The following is a 15,965-nucleotide window of genomic DNA, read 5'->3' as shown; positions in this document are numbered from 1 at the left end:
CTTAGCCCAAAATCACAAATCAGAATGAGGGGGTCCCAAGGGAAATTTTCTATCTTGTAAAGGCTCCTTTGCTGAAAAACATTTGAGAACCTCTGGTCTAACCTACTTGAAACATGACATAATGTGGCAAAATGAATTTTAAAATGTACCTAACTAAATCTAAAAGCTTTCCATAAAAGCATTGTAGAGGTGAATACCAAATTGATTGAAAAAGTATATAGCCTACTATGTTTATGGTTTATATTTAAGTAACTTCAATTCAGTTCTAATAAACTCTACTAATTCCAAATTGGCAAATAGACTCAGATAAACACAAAAAATGACTCAGAACATATAATGACCACAGTGTTATGCTTGTTTTTATATTATTAAAAGGTCATAAAATAAGATCGATAATACTCATAGTCTGAGGAGGAGCGCTAGCTGCAGCTTTGCTTACCATGCAGAAGCTGCTCTTTCCAGTTGAGGTTTACACAGCATTAAAAAAGACATAATAGGGAATCCCTTATGCCTTTTAACAGCCATAGTGTTTTTCTATACATCGCATGGAAACGTTAATTACCATTTATTATCATACATGAGCGCAACAATTGATTTCTCATTGAAGATTACCAGTGTTCATAGTAGCTCCATCCATTCTCCAAATAATAGCCTACAGTATAGCATTTTGTAGTTTTAACGAGGAGTCTCTCTCTCTCTCTCTCTCTCTCTCTCTCTCTCTCTCTCTCTCTCTCTCTCTCTCTCTCTCTCTCTCTCTCTCTCTCTCTCTCTGTACTTGGGGTAAATGGGTCTTGTCCAGGCCCAGTTATTCACTTGGCTTGACTTTAGTTAGCTGTACTGTGGCACTGGCACATTGCTAATCCCATTACTACATTTACAAAAGAGAAGCTTATCACAACGCATGCTAATTGGCAGCTAACTCAGTGTAATTAAAAATCTGACGCACATTATATGTGATGATGCAGCAAGAATGTCTCACAAGTGAAAAACACCCACGCTTTGACATTAGAAAGAAACGTATCGGAGGCGAGTGCCATTATGCTGAAAATGTTCTTTTAAAAAGCAGCTTTGAACAGTTCTGAGGCATCAAGTCCAGTGGATTATGATTATAGTCAGGGGCGAACTTATGTGATTTTGGGCAAAGGCCTACTCTCTCTTTTTAATGCATAATTTCTATAATGTATAAACTTGAGTAGCTTTTAAAAAAAAAAGATAAGTTCTCAGCTATGCAGTGACAAGGAAAATGAGCTTCAAGTCAACTGGCAAAATCTCACTATAGCCGACTAGCCTGACTGAGTAGGGGGCTGACCAAGACTCAAGATTGAAATAATTTATTGTAACAAAAAAAGGGGGTTTAAATTGATTACAAGTAAATTGACATTAGTCCTATTCCTGTCTTCTGTGGCGCCCTCTGGCTGTGGCCTATCTTTATATGGTATAAGATTAGTCGCCTTATGTTCCAACACAGGGGTCAGCCAGTTACTTCCTGTTGTGTTTACACTTCCTGTGACAGTACAGTACTAGTGACCAGTAGTGTCTTCTAGAGAGAGAGTGGCGTCAGCGGAGGACCAAAATGCGAGACTCATTAGCCAATGAACAGCCAGGAATGGGTCTCGCGCTACTTTTGCATGCTAAAATAAAGCTGATAATGTACAATTTGATTCAAGGGATGAAAAACCCTTTCAGAGTACAACACAAACTGTCTATTTTACTGCAACTCGACAGTGCTGCTTTTTTTACTCAAGAGTTCCAGGACCTTACTTCCTGGAAAAAAACTGGTCCATTGGAGTGAATGGAGATGTCGGGACTCTTCTATCTAAACGGCTCTGGTGACCAGGTAAAACAGACGGTGTTTTGAACAGGAAGTCATAACACAACTGGGTCAAGTGGGCGGGGCTACATAAAGGTGAATAGCGCAGAAAATTAGTCATTCCAAACTCGTCATTGCAAACGGGTGCTTTTTACCAACACTGTTAGAGCAGGCATCTCCAAAGTCCGGCCCGGGGGCCATTTGTGGCCCGCGGACTGATGCGGCTTGTCTCTCAAAATATATATGTGGCCCTCCAGCCTCCACACAGTATTGGTTAATCAAGCAAGTTCATGTTGCGTTTTTCCGCCCTGTTTACCTAGCGAATAGTGATGACAGCACTATCATAGGCTACAGTTTGTAGACAAGCACCAAGTAGGAACAACAACACAGGTGGAACTAATGTTTTCATACGAACGGTTACCTAGCAACAGACATTTCCCACTGGGTGGCCGAGATGGCCGCAGCAAAGAAGCAAAGAACCGCTCAGGAGCGCTGGAGAGTTGAATACTTTGTCACTGAGAGCTGAAACAGTTAGTCTCATTCGCCAAGAGACCGTCGCTGTTATGAAAGAGTTCAATGTGAAGAGACATTACGAGACGAAACATAATTCATAGCAGCTATAGACGGTCTTCACAGAATTGTGTTGCCAGGCCAGGGAATAGTTTGAAACCATTTTTGAAACCTAGCTTATGTCCTGTCAGCTATTGTATACGAGGGATCAGTGTTGGCAAACAAACGGCTTACCGGGGGCAACTTCATAACGGGACCCTATGGAGCCTTGAGCTACTCCTGCTCTCACTCGGAATATAAGCGATGTGATGTATAGTTTTTGAGATATTAACGTTTGTTTGGGACAACTCATACTATTTCCCCCCCTTGCAGATTTTTTATCCCCCATTAGTGCTAATTTTAATTTATTTATCCTGGTTGCCGCTCCACCCTCTGCCGATCTGGGGAGAGCCGAAACTGGCTCCATGCTTCCTCCGAGACATGGGCAGTTAAGCCAGCCGCTTCTTTTCACCTGACAGGGGAAGCTTCACCGGTAGGACATAGCACGTGTGGGAGGATCACGCTATTCCAACGAGTTCCCCTCCCTCTGAACAGGCGCCCCGAACGACCAGAGGAGGCACCACTTCAGCGACCAGGATATTGCATGTTTTGGTGAGGGGTTCCTATATGAAGGAAACCCCCAGGGGGCACGGGGAGAACATGCAAACTCCACACAGAATGGCCCTTTTGACGACCCCACCCGGGCGGTGGGCGCTCGAGGGCATGCGGACGGGCACGCACTCCTTCAGCGCTCACAGCGTCCCAGGTGGGAATCGAACCCAGGACCTTCTAGCTGTGAGGCGACAGCTCTACCACTGAGCCACTGGACAACTCATGCTACTCTGCTGCGGTTCAGCATTTCCAGGTGGTTGTGATGTCACACTGATTCGTCCTATTAGCAAACACTGCAACAGGAAGTAATTAAGCTAGGGCAATTTAGAATGTTTGCATTGTCAAGTTAAAACCATCTATTGTCCGGCAGTGAAAGAGTAGATTAAGCGAAACAGCCTATTGAACTATTGATTTAAGAACTAATATTAATGGCACTGCTTTGAATTTGATCCTTAGAGTACAATTGTATTGTATGAGATTGTTTTAATAACCCATATTATGCAAGAAGAAGCTGGCCCCCAGGTATTTTCACATTATGTCATTTTGCCCCCATTAAAAAAACGGTTTGGACATCCCATAGAGGAAGATTTTGCTTCTTCATTTCAGATAACAACATCACGTTTCTCTGTTTCCTTCAGCACCAGGTAAGAGAGCATGCAGCGATATTATACTGAAAGATCATTCTGACGTCCGTTTTGGGATCGATTGACCAATCCATGAAGGTGTGAGGATGAGGAAGGACTGGGAGGAAGACAGCAGGCGATTACGAGCATCAGTCAGACAGATTCTTAACGGCACCATTTCATCATCACAGGGGTCAAAGGTTAACGCTCCTAACAAGACCTCAGGGCAGTCTCTAAATGACTCTCTCTCTCTCTCTCTCTCTCTCTCTCTCTCTCTCTCTCTCTCTCTCTCTCTCTCTCTCTCTCTCTCCTTACATTATTAGTGAGGTTGAGATCAAATGAATGTAACTGCTGTGCTGGTAATTGCTCCATACATCTCTCCTGACCTCTAGGGAAACATTCAAACGTGCTGCTGTCGTGACAAAGGAAACCTCCGATAATCAACATCGATCAATAAAATAACAACAATGATCAGTGAGTTCAAAGAGCCTTCTCATTTATTGAAGTTCTAACAGGATGTGAATGGCCTAACGCCGTTTAAAATACATTATCATCCGTCCACTCCATTCTCAACTTCCGCCATTGACATTGCCTCGTGTGGCTCAAGTGTCCGTCTGTCTGTCTGTCTGTCTGTCTGTCTGTCTGTCTGTCTGTCTGTCTGACTGTCTGTCTGTCTGTCTGACTGACTGTCTGACTGTCTGTCTGTCTGTCTGACTGTCTGTCTGTCTGTCTGTCTGTCTGTCTGTCTGACTGTCTGTCCGTCAACAGTTAGCATGGTCTGAAGCTTTGAAAGAGCTGTTATAATGTCTTTATTTTGTGATCTTTGAGTCTGTTTTTGTTTTTGTTTCTCTTTGCTTACCCTTGTGGGGGGGAGGGGGGGGGGTGTCTTATATGTTTTCTATGTCTGGCATATTGTTTGTGTTTAATGTTCTGAAAATAAAAAGATTTGATCACAAAAAAAAAACAGTTAGCATGGTCAAAATACATGAACCCGGAAGTGACCCCCCCCCCCCCCCCCCCTTTTTTTTTCATAGATAATAATATTGTATATTTTAATGATATTGACTGCCAAACTGGAAATGTCCCCGATTTTCATTTCAGAAATCTTATCACCTTAGTATAAGTACATATTTATATTGTTGGCATGTAACATCACATTTTGCTATTATAAGTATGACCACATGGAACAATAAAAGTGTCTTATGCGGTGCCTCCTGGTGCCAATGGAGGATTGGACGTCTTGACTGTTTCCTCCTCCTGTCTGATCCAGTGTTGCCATCATCCTTCCCACTCTCCTGCATCTCAGATGAAGTGATGCCGCAATAGGCCAGACTGAGCTCTGGGGGTAAATAATGTATCGCTCTCAGCAGAAAAATAGCTCGAGCCAAGCAGAATCCAGCGATGAATACACTTCCCATATTGACTTGTTTTTATCGCACGCTGGATGGCTTCAGGCTGTGAATGAGGGAAGCATTACAGTGCTGTTTCTCCATGTCTTTTATGGACCTGTGGATTTTTTAGACTCTCAGTATATACTCACGTGGTGAGTATCTAGGCCTACTCAGATGGTATGTACTGGCTTAGGTCAGGTCTCCTCTGTTTTTCAGAGTTTTTGAAACATCTTTTATTTGAATAAGGCTGGCTTTAGTCACAGCTGGATCAGATGCTTTGATTTCATTTCTGGTCCCAGTTTGTGCTATACTGTACTATAGAGGGTATGCACACCCACTGGAACACGCCCCCTCAATCGGGGACGAGTGTCAAAATGAGTGTCAAGTTCCTCCCTGAGCAGCAGGTGTCAGTTATCTAGGCTGATCAGGGCCGTAGCTAGCTATGAGGACGGGGAGGTCCGGACCTCCCCTAATATTTCAGAGGGAAAAAAAAAAAAAAAAAAAAAAAAATTTTTTTTATTTTTTTTATAAAACAATCTGCATGGAAAAGCATGAAAAACACGGGATCGCTTTTATTTTGAAACGAAAGGCAGGTCAGGCAGGAAGTCATCTGACGCCGCGTCCGCGGTAACTTGATTCCGAGAGAGCAGCAGCATGGTGGTGAGTGATGACTGTCTGTCTGCCTGGCGAGATAATTGAAGGTGAGCGACCTGCGAGACAGTGAGCGAGTGAACAACAGACAGTGAGTGACACTGACAGATTTTTTAGCAACAACCAAGAAAGTAAGTGTCTAGTCTGTCTCTTAAGTAATGTTACCTGTGTGACACGTTGGGATGCTACTGGCTAATCATGCATGATGCCAATTGCCAAGCTCCCGAAGTCAGGTATGCAGGTGGCTATATGCATGGTTTCAGTTTCATGACCCAATAAGTAACAAAAAGAGGTGGTGTAAAGTTAAAAACAACATAATATATTTTATTTTATTTTTCAATTGTTCCTATCAGGAATAAATAAATGTCCCTCTGTATGTTTTTTTTATTATCGATGATGACTTTGTGTGTTGTGTACGGCTTGGGTTGTGTACCTGTGTTTGTAGGTGTCATTTTGATATGAATTTGGCTAAAACAGTTTGTGTTTGTTAGTTACAATTATGTTGACAGGAGAGCTGAGCAGGTGGTGACATGAAAGAGAATATACTGAATAATGACATCACAACAGTATAATCCTAATGTTGATTTAAAATGATATATTACTCTAAATATGGCTTAAAAAGGGGGAAAAAAAAACTCAACTCCCCGCCTCCCCTTGCTGGACCTCCCCTATTTCGGAACTCTGGCTACGGCCCTGAGGCTGATTACTGCATTCAAGCTCAGTCTTGCTGTGAATCAGTGGGCGTGACCCCACAGTGACTTCTGCCTCTGTGACATCACATGCATACCCTCTATAGAGTGGAAACAGTGCGGATCGATTATTATGAGCTGGGAATGAAGGTGCAGCAGTGGGGATCGAACACAGACTCTGAAAGAGACCGTGAGAAAACGATCTCAAAGGGTCGTTTGTGTCCGGTCCTGATGCTGCCTCATGTGTCCAACATGTAGATGCAAAAGGGCTGGGTGATAAATAAATCATATCTGTATTTTTAGGCTGAATTTCTATGAAGTGGGCTACATTCAGTTCAGTTGTAAGTCAAAGCCACATGTTAGATGTCACAAGCACTTTGATTAAAACAAGACTGTACTTGACCAAATGCCCCGGTATCGATATTGCGACAAAATATTTGCACAATAAGATTTTTGATAAATAATCATCAGTAATGTGGATATAATGACTAAGTGGGTAAAGGCAAATAATCGGACAGCTAGAACAGATATAAGTTCAGATGTAAGATCACAGATATACAGTATATATACAGAATATATATATACAGTATATATTATATATATATATTATATATATATACAGTATATATTATATATATATATATATATATATATATATATATATATATATATATATATATATATATATATATATATATATATATATATATATATATATATATATATATATATATATATATATATATATATATATATATATCATCCGACCAGTGACGACAACATCTGAAGTTGGTCCAATGATGGTCCAATGAAGGTCCCCGGGCGCTGGAAAGAAATAGCGACCACTGCTCCTGGCCTGCCCCCTGGAGGAAAGGACAAGCCTGGATGGGTCAAATGCAGAGGACATATTTCACCGGCCGCAATCAGCATGAATGTGTAGTGGCCGCATCCATGTGTTGTAGTGTGTTCGTGTGACAATAAAGACGGGCTGCCGTCTGAAATCGTGTTTATATATATATATATATATATATATATATAAAGAAACGAATAGACAAGCATTGCAGCATTTGTCCAAAGGTACAAAACATTAACTGCTATGAGATTAATATTGAACTGCAGGAAGAGGCGGAGCAACACAGCAGAGACAGGTGTGTTTGAAGGTGACATTCCTGAAGTCAAACTGAACGTAGGCTAACTCAGAGCGACAGCACTGCTGCAGTCGACAAGTCTCTGTCTTTCTCTGGAAAGAATAATAAACTGAAGATCATCAGGCCTTCCTCAACAATACAGCAGTCTTAGACCTACATGTGAGTACAGCAGATCATATTTACTGTTTAAACAGAGAGCAGTGACACATAATTGAGATGTATTCAGATTTCCCTGTTCATTTTGCACCGATACTAAAAAATGACTCAAATAACTTTTGATGATATTCCGATCAATAACTTTGATGTTTTCTCAAAAGAATTATGTGTTGCAGTATTGTTATTTGGAAAAGAGAAAAAAGGAGCTTCTTGGATACTTATAGACAGGTTTTGCTTTACGTCACACTCTGCTTCCGTGTGCCACGTCAGCTCACCTATTGCCACGTATGCCTTTTATACAGGTGCAGCAGTCCATTTTCAGCCATACAGCCTGACGAAGACCAGAGAGGTTGAAACGCATTGCGTTTTGTGCCCCTGTCTATTGAAGATGTACATTGTTTGTTTAACTATTGCAGTAGACATGTACTTTACTTCATGAATTAAAATCTGTCTATAAGTATCCAAGAAGCTAATATTTTCTCTTTTCTCATTCACTTTTGGCCTGTTGAGGTTCCTTGTGACACATTTGTGCTTTTTTCCTGCAGTATTGTTATTTAACACTTTCACTTTTGGTCTCAGTGTCTAGATATGGCAGCTGCCCACAGTCTCCAATCTGAAGATCAGTTTCTCTGCTCCATCTGTCTGGATGTGTTCACTGATCCTGTCTCCATACCATGTGGACACAACTTCTGCAAGAACTGCATCACACATCACTGGGATGTCCTATGCAAGTGTCCCATGTGTAATACGCTTTTCGACAGAAGAGCTGAGCTGCATGTCAATACTTCAATATCTGAGATGGCTGCTCAGTTCAGAAAGTCATATCAGATTAAAGCCAGCAGCAACCCAGAGTTGAGACCATCAATGGGTCAAGAAGTCCTCTGTGACATCTGCACTGGGACCAAACTGAAGGCCGTGAAGTCCTGCCTGGTGTGTCAGGCCTCCTACTGTGAGACTCACCTGAAGCCTCATCAGAAAAACACCAGCCTGAAAAAACACACGCTGATCGATCCTGTGGAGAACCTGGAAGACAGGTTGTGTAAAGTGCACGATCAACCACTGGTGCTGTTCTGCAAGACGGACAAGATGTGTGTGTGTCTGCACTGCACTACTGCATGCCACACGTCCCATGACATTGTTCCTCTGAAAGAAGAATCTCAAGGAAAGAAGGCTGAGCTGGGGAAGACAGAGGCTGAAATTCAGCAGAAGATCCAGGAGAGACGACTGAAGATTCAGGAGATCAAACACACAGTGGAGCTCAGCAAGGAAGATGCAGACAGAGAGATAGCAGACGGTGTGCAGGTCTTCACTGCTCTGAGGCAGTCTGTGGAGAGAGGCCAGGCTGAGCTCATTGAGACGATTGAAGAGAAGCAGAAAACAACTGAGAAACAGGCTGAAAGCTTCATCGAAGAGCTGGAACAGGAAATCTCTGAGCTGATGGAGAGAAGCGTTGAGGTGGAGCAGCTCTCACACACTGAAGACCACCTCCACCTCCTCCAAAGCTTCCCATCCCTGAACATTCCTCCACACACCAAGGACTGGACAGAGGTCAGTGTCCATCGCTCCTCATATGTGGGGACTGCGAGGAGAGCTGTGGCTCAGCTGGAGGAGACTCTCAGGAAACAGATGGAGAAGCTGCTTGAGGCTGAGCTGAAGAGGGTCCAGCAGTATGCAGTGGATGTGACTCTGGATCCTGATACAGCACAAGCCACGCTCATCCTGTCTGATGATGGGAAACAAGTACATCATGGTGATGTAAAGAAGAATCTCCCAGACAACCCAGAGAGATTTTCTACTTGTACCATGATCTTAGGAAAGCAGAGCTTCTCTTCAGGGAAGTTTTACTACGAGGTTCAGGTTAAACGGAAGCCTAACTGGGATGTAGGAGTGGCCAGAGGGTCGATCAACAGGAAGGGACAAATCACACTGAGCCCAGAGGATGGTTTCTGGTCCATAATACTGAGAAATGGAAATGAGTACCAAGCTTGTGCTCGCCCTGCTGTCCTCCTCTCTCTGAACATGAAGCCTCAGAAGGTCGGGGTGTTTGTGGATTATGAGAAGGGTCTGGTCTCCTTTTATGATGTAGACGCTGCAGCTCTTATCTACTCCTTTACTGGCTGCAGCTTCACTGAGAAGCTCTACCCATACTTCAGTCCCAATCTTAATGAAGGTGGTAAAAACTCCGCCCCTCTGATCATCTCTCCTGTCAATCACACAGATTAGACTAATCATCAAATGTACACATGCTTTGTTTTGTCAGGTGTTATATATGTGTGTGTGTGTGTGTGTGTGTGTGTGTGTGTGTGTGTGTGTGTGTGTGTGTGTGTGTGTGTGTGTGTGTGTGTGTGTGTGTGTGTGTGTGTGTGTGTGTGTTTGTGTGTGTGTGTGTGTGTGTGTGTGTGTGTGTGTGTGTGTGTGTGTGTGTGTAACAGGAAAAAAACACTTTGACCTAGATACAGTACGTTTGTGAGAGAGGAAATTTCAGCAAACTCCCTGTCTGTGGGGGAAAAAAACTGTACTACTAATGTAGCCTGGGTAAACCCAGCCTCCACGTGACCTCTATGTGCTATCAGTCATGAAGAAACTTACGCTACAGGCATAGCCTGTGACGTCACGTTGAAGGCTGGGTTTACCCAGGCTACTACTAATGTATCTTGTCTCCTTAGACCTTTCTTCTCCTTGGCCAAATGATTTAATGTTATCATGAGAGAGAGAGAACAAACAATACACGTAAAGAAATGTTAAACTCCAGATTCTGGTTAATATGGTAAATTCAGTTTTTTGTTTTTTTATATATATCCTGTTTTTCATTCATGTGCGATATATACTTGTTGCAGCAAACACGGGGAATCATAAAATGTCATTGAATCTAATCACTATTACAGGAGTGTGAAAATTACAAATGTTTTCTGTTTCATTGTAACATGTCCAGGGTATAAACTACAAGGTGATTACTCTCATAGCAGTGTACTATAGCTACTGAGCAATTTAATTCTACACAATTACTAAGAATTCTGCAATCTACTGTACTGTATGTTTACTGAAATAAATAAAACCCAATATAAAGAGCTTGTATGGTTACATGACTGTTATCTTCCTGCATAGGCTACTTAATTAATAATACTCAGGAACTTAACTGGGAGACAATGCAACATGTGACAAGGGGTCCCAGACTTACTTCATTTTAAGAGCTTACGGGCCAAAAAGGTCATTCTGCTCATTTTATGCTTCAACTTTTTACATTTTGTTCCTCTTTTCTGTTGTTTGTTTGTCTTCATTCTGTCAGTGTTTTGCATTAAGAGAGAAGCATCCTTGACTTTCACAGCCTCGAGTCTGTTTCCCCCACATGTTCTGCTGAGGTTGATGCTGTTCAGCAGCTTCCAGTCAGATCCGAGTACGCTCCAAAGTCCAGTTCAGTTCTGCTTAGGGCCCCCAGATGTACAAGCTGTGGGTTACAATCCTGTTTGATTGACAGAACTGTCTGAGATTGGGTTTTCAAATCACTGTTGGGATTTGTCATGGAGATGAACAGAGACTGTGTGCTTTTAGACAAAGGAGAGGCTGTAGTAGGACAGTCTCAGACCCCAGTCTCTCATTGGACCAGATCCACCAGGAGGCGGTTTATATATATATATATATATATATATATATATATATATATATATATATATATATATATATATATATATATATATATATATACATATACCCAGGGGGTCTGGAGCTGAAGCATGACACTCTCCCCTGAGGAGGAATTTAAAAAAAAAAGTGCTTTTAAAAGTTAATTTCTGGTGAGGTAACATGACTTACAGTATAAGCATGTACCATATTCAGTAATGGAAATGTCCACAGGTTGCACTGTTCTATCCAAATGAGTCAACACTAGACTTTTTGCCTTGAAGAACTCCAGGTGAATCTGCGTCAGGCTTCCCAGAATTAAGAAGCATTTTGACAGTTTAATAAATATTCAGCCTGGAGGCAATCACACAGTTAACAGTGTGAAAACTAGGCAGGAGAAACAGGTTTAAAAAACCTGTTTGCAGGCTCTTAGTGCTTCTCAATGCACTTGCATGTTGCGTTCAGGTGCACCGTGTTTTTTTTTTGCAATTCGATCGCGGGCCACACAGGGGGCGCCCGTGATATATATATATATATATATATATATATATATATATATATATATATATATATATATATATATATATATATATATATATATATATATATATATATATATATGAAACGAATAGACAAGCATTGCAGCATTTGGACAGTGAGTCCAAATGTACAAAACATTAACTGCTAGAAGAGGCGGAGCAACACAGCAGAGACAGGAGTGTTTCAAGGTGACATTCCTGAAGTCAAACCGAAAGTAGGCTAACTCAGAGCGACAGCACTGCTGCAGTCGACAAGTCTCTGTCTTTCTCTGGAAAGAATAATAAACTGAAGATCATCAGGCCTTCCTCAAAAATACAGCAGTCTTAAACATACACAGGTGAGTACAGCAGATAATATTTACTGTTTAAAGAGAGAGCAGTGACACATAATTGAGATGTATTCAGATTTCCCTGTTCATTTTGCACCGATACAAAAAAAAGGACTCAAAATGACTTTTGATGATATTCTGATCAATAACTTTGATGTTTTCTCAAAAGAATTATGTGTTGCAGTATTGTTATTTGGAAAAGAGAAAAAAGGAGCTTCTTGGATACTTATAAACAGGTTTGACTTTACGTCACACTCTGCTTCCGTGTGCCACGTCAGCTCACCTATTGCCACGTATGCCTTTTATACAGGTGCAGCAGTCCATTTTCAGCCATACAGCCTGACTAAGACCAGAGAGGTTGAAACGCGTTGCGTTTTGTGCCCCTGTCCATTGAAGATGTACATTGTTTGTTTAACTATTGCAGTAGACATGTACTTTACTTCATAAATTAAAACCTGTCTCTAAGTATCCAAGAAGCTCCTTTTTTCTCTTTTCTAATTCACTTTTGGTCTGCTGAGCTTACTTGTGCCACATTTCTGCTTTTTTCCTGCAGTATTATTATTTAACACTTTCCCTTTTGGTCTCAGTGTCTAGATATGTCAGCTGCCAGCGGTCTCGAATCTGAAGATCAGTTTCTGTGCTCCATCTGTCTGGATGTGTTCACTGATCCAGTCTCCACACCATGTGGACACAACTTCTGCAAGAACTGTATCACACATCACTGGGATGTTAATGCCCTATGCAAGTGTCCCATGTGTAATAAGCTTTTCAACATAAGACCTGAGCTACAGGTCAATACTTTCATATCTGAGATGGCTGATCAGTTCAGAAAGTCATCTCAGATGAAAGCCAGCAGCAACCCATACTTGAGACCAAATATGGGCCAAGAAGTCCTCTGTGACGTCTGCACTGGAACCAAACTGAAGGCCCTGAAGTCCTGCCTGGTGTGTCTGGCCTCCTACTGTGAGACTCACCTGGAGCCTCATCAGAAAAACACCAGCCTGAAAAAACACACGCTGATCAATCCTGTGGAGAACCTGGAAGACAGGATGTGTAAAGAGCATGATAAACCACTGGAGCTGTTCTGCAAGACGGACCAGATGTGTGTGTGTCTGCACTGCACTGCTGTAGGCCACAAGTTACATGACATTGTTCCTCTGAAAGAAGAATATAAAGGAAAGAAGGCTGAGCTGGGGAAGACAGAGGCTGGAATTCAGCAGAAGATCCAGGAGAGACGACTGAAGATCCAGGAGATCAAACACACGGTGGAGCTCAGCAAGGAAGATGCAGACAGAGAGATAGCGGACGGTGTGCAGGTCTTCACTGCTCTGAGGAGGTCTGTGGAAAGAGGCCAGGCTGAGCTCATTGAGACGATTGAAGAGAAGCAGAAAACAACAGAGAAACAGGCTGAAAGCTTCATCGAAGAGCTGGAACAGGAAATCTCTGAGCTGATGGAGAGAAGCGCTGAGGTGGAGCAGCTCTCACACACTGAAGACCACCTCCACCTCCTCCAAAGCTTCCCATCCCTGAGCACTCCTCCACACACCAAGGACTGGACAGAGGTCAGTGTCCATCGCTCATCATATGAGGGGACTGTGATGAGAGCTGTGGCTCAGCTGGAGGAGACTCTCAGGAAACAGATGGAGAAGCTGCTTGAGCTGAAGAGGGTCCAGCAGTATGAAGTGGATGTGACTCTGGATCCTGATACAGCACATCCTTATCTCATCCTGTCTGATGATGGGAAACAAGTACATACTGGTGATGTAAAGAAGAATCTCCCAGACAACCCAGTGAGATTTTCTGAATATGCCCAGGTTTTAGGAAAGCAGAGCTTCTCTTCAGGGAAGTTTTACTACGAGGTTCAGGTTAAAGGGAAGACTGAGTGGGATGTAGGAGTGGCCAGAGGGTCGATCAACAGGAAGGGAGACATCACAGCGAGCCCAAAGAATGGCTTCTGGCCTATAGTGTTGAGAAATGGAAATGAGTACGCAGCTCTTGCTGGCCCTGGTGTCCTCCTCTCTCTGAAGTCGAAGCCTCAGAAGGTCGGGGTGTTTGTGGATTATGAGGAGGGTCTGGTCTCCTTTTATGATGTAGATGCTGCAGCTCTTATCTACTCCTTTACTGGCTGCAGCTTCACTGAGAAGCTCTACCCATACTTCTGTCCCGGTCGTAATCATGGTGGTAAAAACTCCGCCCCTCTGATCATCTCTCCTGTCAATCACACAGATTAGACTAATCATCAAATGTACACATGCTTTGTTTTGTCAGGTGTTATATATACGAGTGTGTGTGTGTGTGTAACAGGAAAAAAACACTTTGACTTAGATACAGTACGTTTGTGAGAGAGGAAATTTCAGCAAATTCCCTGTCTGTGGGGAAAAAAACTGTACTACTAATGTAGCCTGGGTAAACCCAGCCTCCACATGACCTCTATGTGCTATCAGTCATGAAGAAACGTACGCTACAGTACAGGCATAGCCTGTGACGTCACGTTGAAGGCTGGGTTTACCCAGGCTACTACTAATGTATCTTCTCTCCTTATACCTTTCTTCTCCTTGGCGAAATGATTTAATGTTATCATAAGAGAGAGAGAAAAAACAATACACGTAAAGAAATGTTAAACTCAAGATTCTGGTTAATATGGTAAATTCAGTTTTTTTATATATATCCTGTTTTTCATTCATGTGCGATATATACTTGTTGCAGCAAACACAGGGAATCATAAAATGCCATTGAATCTAATCACTATTGCAGGAGTGTGAAAATTACAAATGTTTTCTGTTTCATTGTAACATGTCCAGGATATGAACTACAAGGTGATTACTCTCATAGCAGTGTATATATATACTGAGCATTTTAATTCTACACAATTACTAAGAATTCTGCAATCTACTGTACTGTATGTTTACTGAAATAAATAAAACCCAATAGAAAGAGCTTGTATGGTTACATGACTTATCTTCCTGCATAGGCTACTTAATTAATAATAATCAGGAACTTAACTGGGAGACAATGCAACATGTGACAAGGGGTCCCAGACTTACTTCATTTTAAGAGCTTACAGGCCAAAAAGGTCATTCTGCAAATTTATGCTTCAACTTTTTACATTTTGTTCCTCTTTTCTGTTGTTTGTTTGTCTTCATTCTGTCAGTGTTTTGCATTAAGAGAGAAGCATCCTTGACTTTCACAGCCTCGAGTCTGTTTTCCCCACATGTTCTGCTGAGGTTGATGCTGTTCAGCAGCTTCCAGTCAGATCCGAGTACGCTCCAAAGTCCAGTTCAGTTCTGCTTAGGGCCCCCAGATGTACTACAAGCTGTGGGTTACAATCCTGTTTGATTTGCAGAACTGTCTGAGATTGGGTTTTCAAATCACTGTTGGGATTTGTCATGGAGATGAACAGAGACTGTGTGCTTTTAGACAAAGGAGAGGCCTGTAGTAGGACAGTCTCAGGCCTAAAGTCCATGCAGGTGTGGTAACAGTTTGGATTAAAAACCCCAGTCTCTTATTGGACCAGATCCACCAGGAGGCTATATATATATATATATATATATATATATATATATATATATATATATATATATATATATATATATATATATATATATATATATATATATAGTGAGCACTGACCAACACCAAGAGGCAGAGAGGCTTGAATTTCCAAAAGCAAAGTGGTTTATTGAAGGGCAAAGTCACATGGAAGGGGGGGGGGGATAATGCAAACAACTTAAATCTTCTTCCACAATGGGGCGTTTCAAGAACAGATCCGACTGTTATAAGTCTCCAGAGGTTGCCTATGGAAGGAGAGAGTAGACTTATTAAAAGTATGTCCATTTAGAACAAATATCCT

General features: G+C 42.0%; 2 protein-coding genes across 2 annotated transcripts; both read left to right on the top strand.

Moving 5' to 3' along the window:
- Window positions 1–7,520: 7,520 nt before the first annotated feature.
- On the top strand, window positions 7,521–10,672 carry LOC310791233 (E3 ubiquitin-protein ligase TRIM21-like). Its single transcript, XM_083652911.1, has 2 exons — window positions 7,521–7,632; window positions 8,209–10,672. The coding sequence occupies exon 2, from the start codon at window positions 8,218–8,220 to the stop codon at window positions 9,850–9,852; it is 1,635 nt and encodes a 544-aa protein (XP_083509037.1). The 5' UTR covers window positions 7,521–7,632; window positions 8,209–8,217; the 3' UTR covers window positions 9,853–10,672.
- Window positions 10,673–12,014: 1,342 nt separating this feature from the next.
- LOC310791265 (E3 ubiquitin-protein ligase TRIM39-like) lies at window positions 12,015–15,034 on the top strand. The gene is made up of 2 exons (XM_083652950.1): window positions 12,015–12,124; window positions 12,703–15,034. The coding sequence occupies exon 2, from the start codon at window positions 12,712–12,714 to the stop codon at window positions 14,344–14,346; it is 1,635 nt and encodes a 544-aa protein (XP_083509076.1). The 5' UTR covers window positions 12,015–12,124; window positions 12,703–12,711; the 3' UTR covers window positions 14,347–15,034.
- The last annotated feature ends 931 nt before the right edge of the window (window positions 15,035–15,965 follow it).

Source organism: Poromitra crassiceps, assembly GCF_964638095.1.
Source record: "Poromitra crassiceps genome assembly, chromosome: 16".
Classification (NCBI taxonomy): Eukaryota; Metazoa; Chordata; class Actinopteri; order Beryciformes; family Melamphaidae; genus Poromitra; species Poromitra crassiceps.
This window is presented reverse-complemented; position numbering and strand designations above follow the sequence as displayed.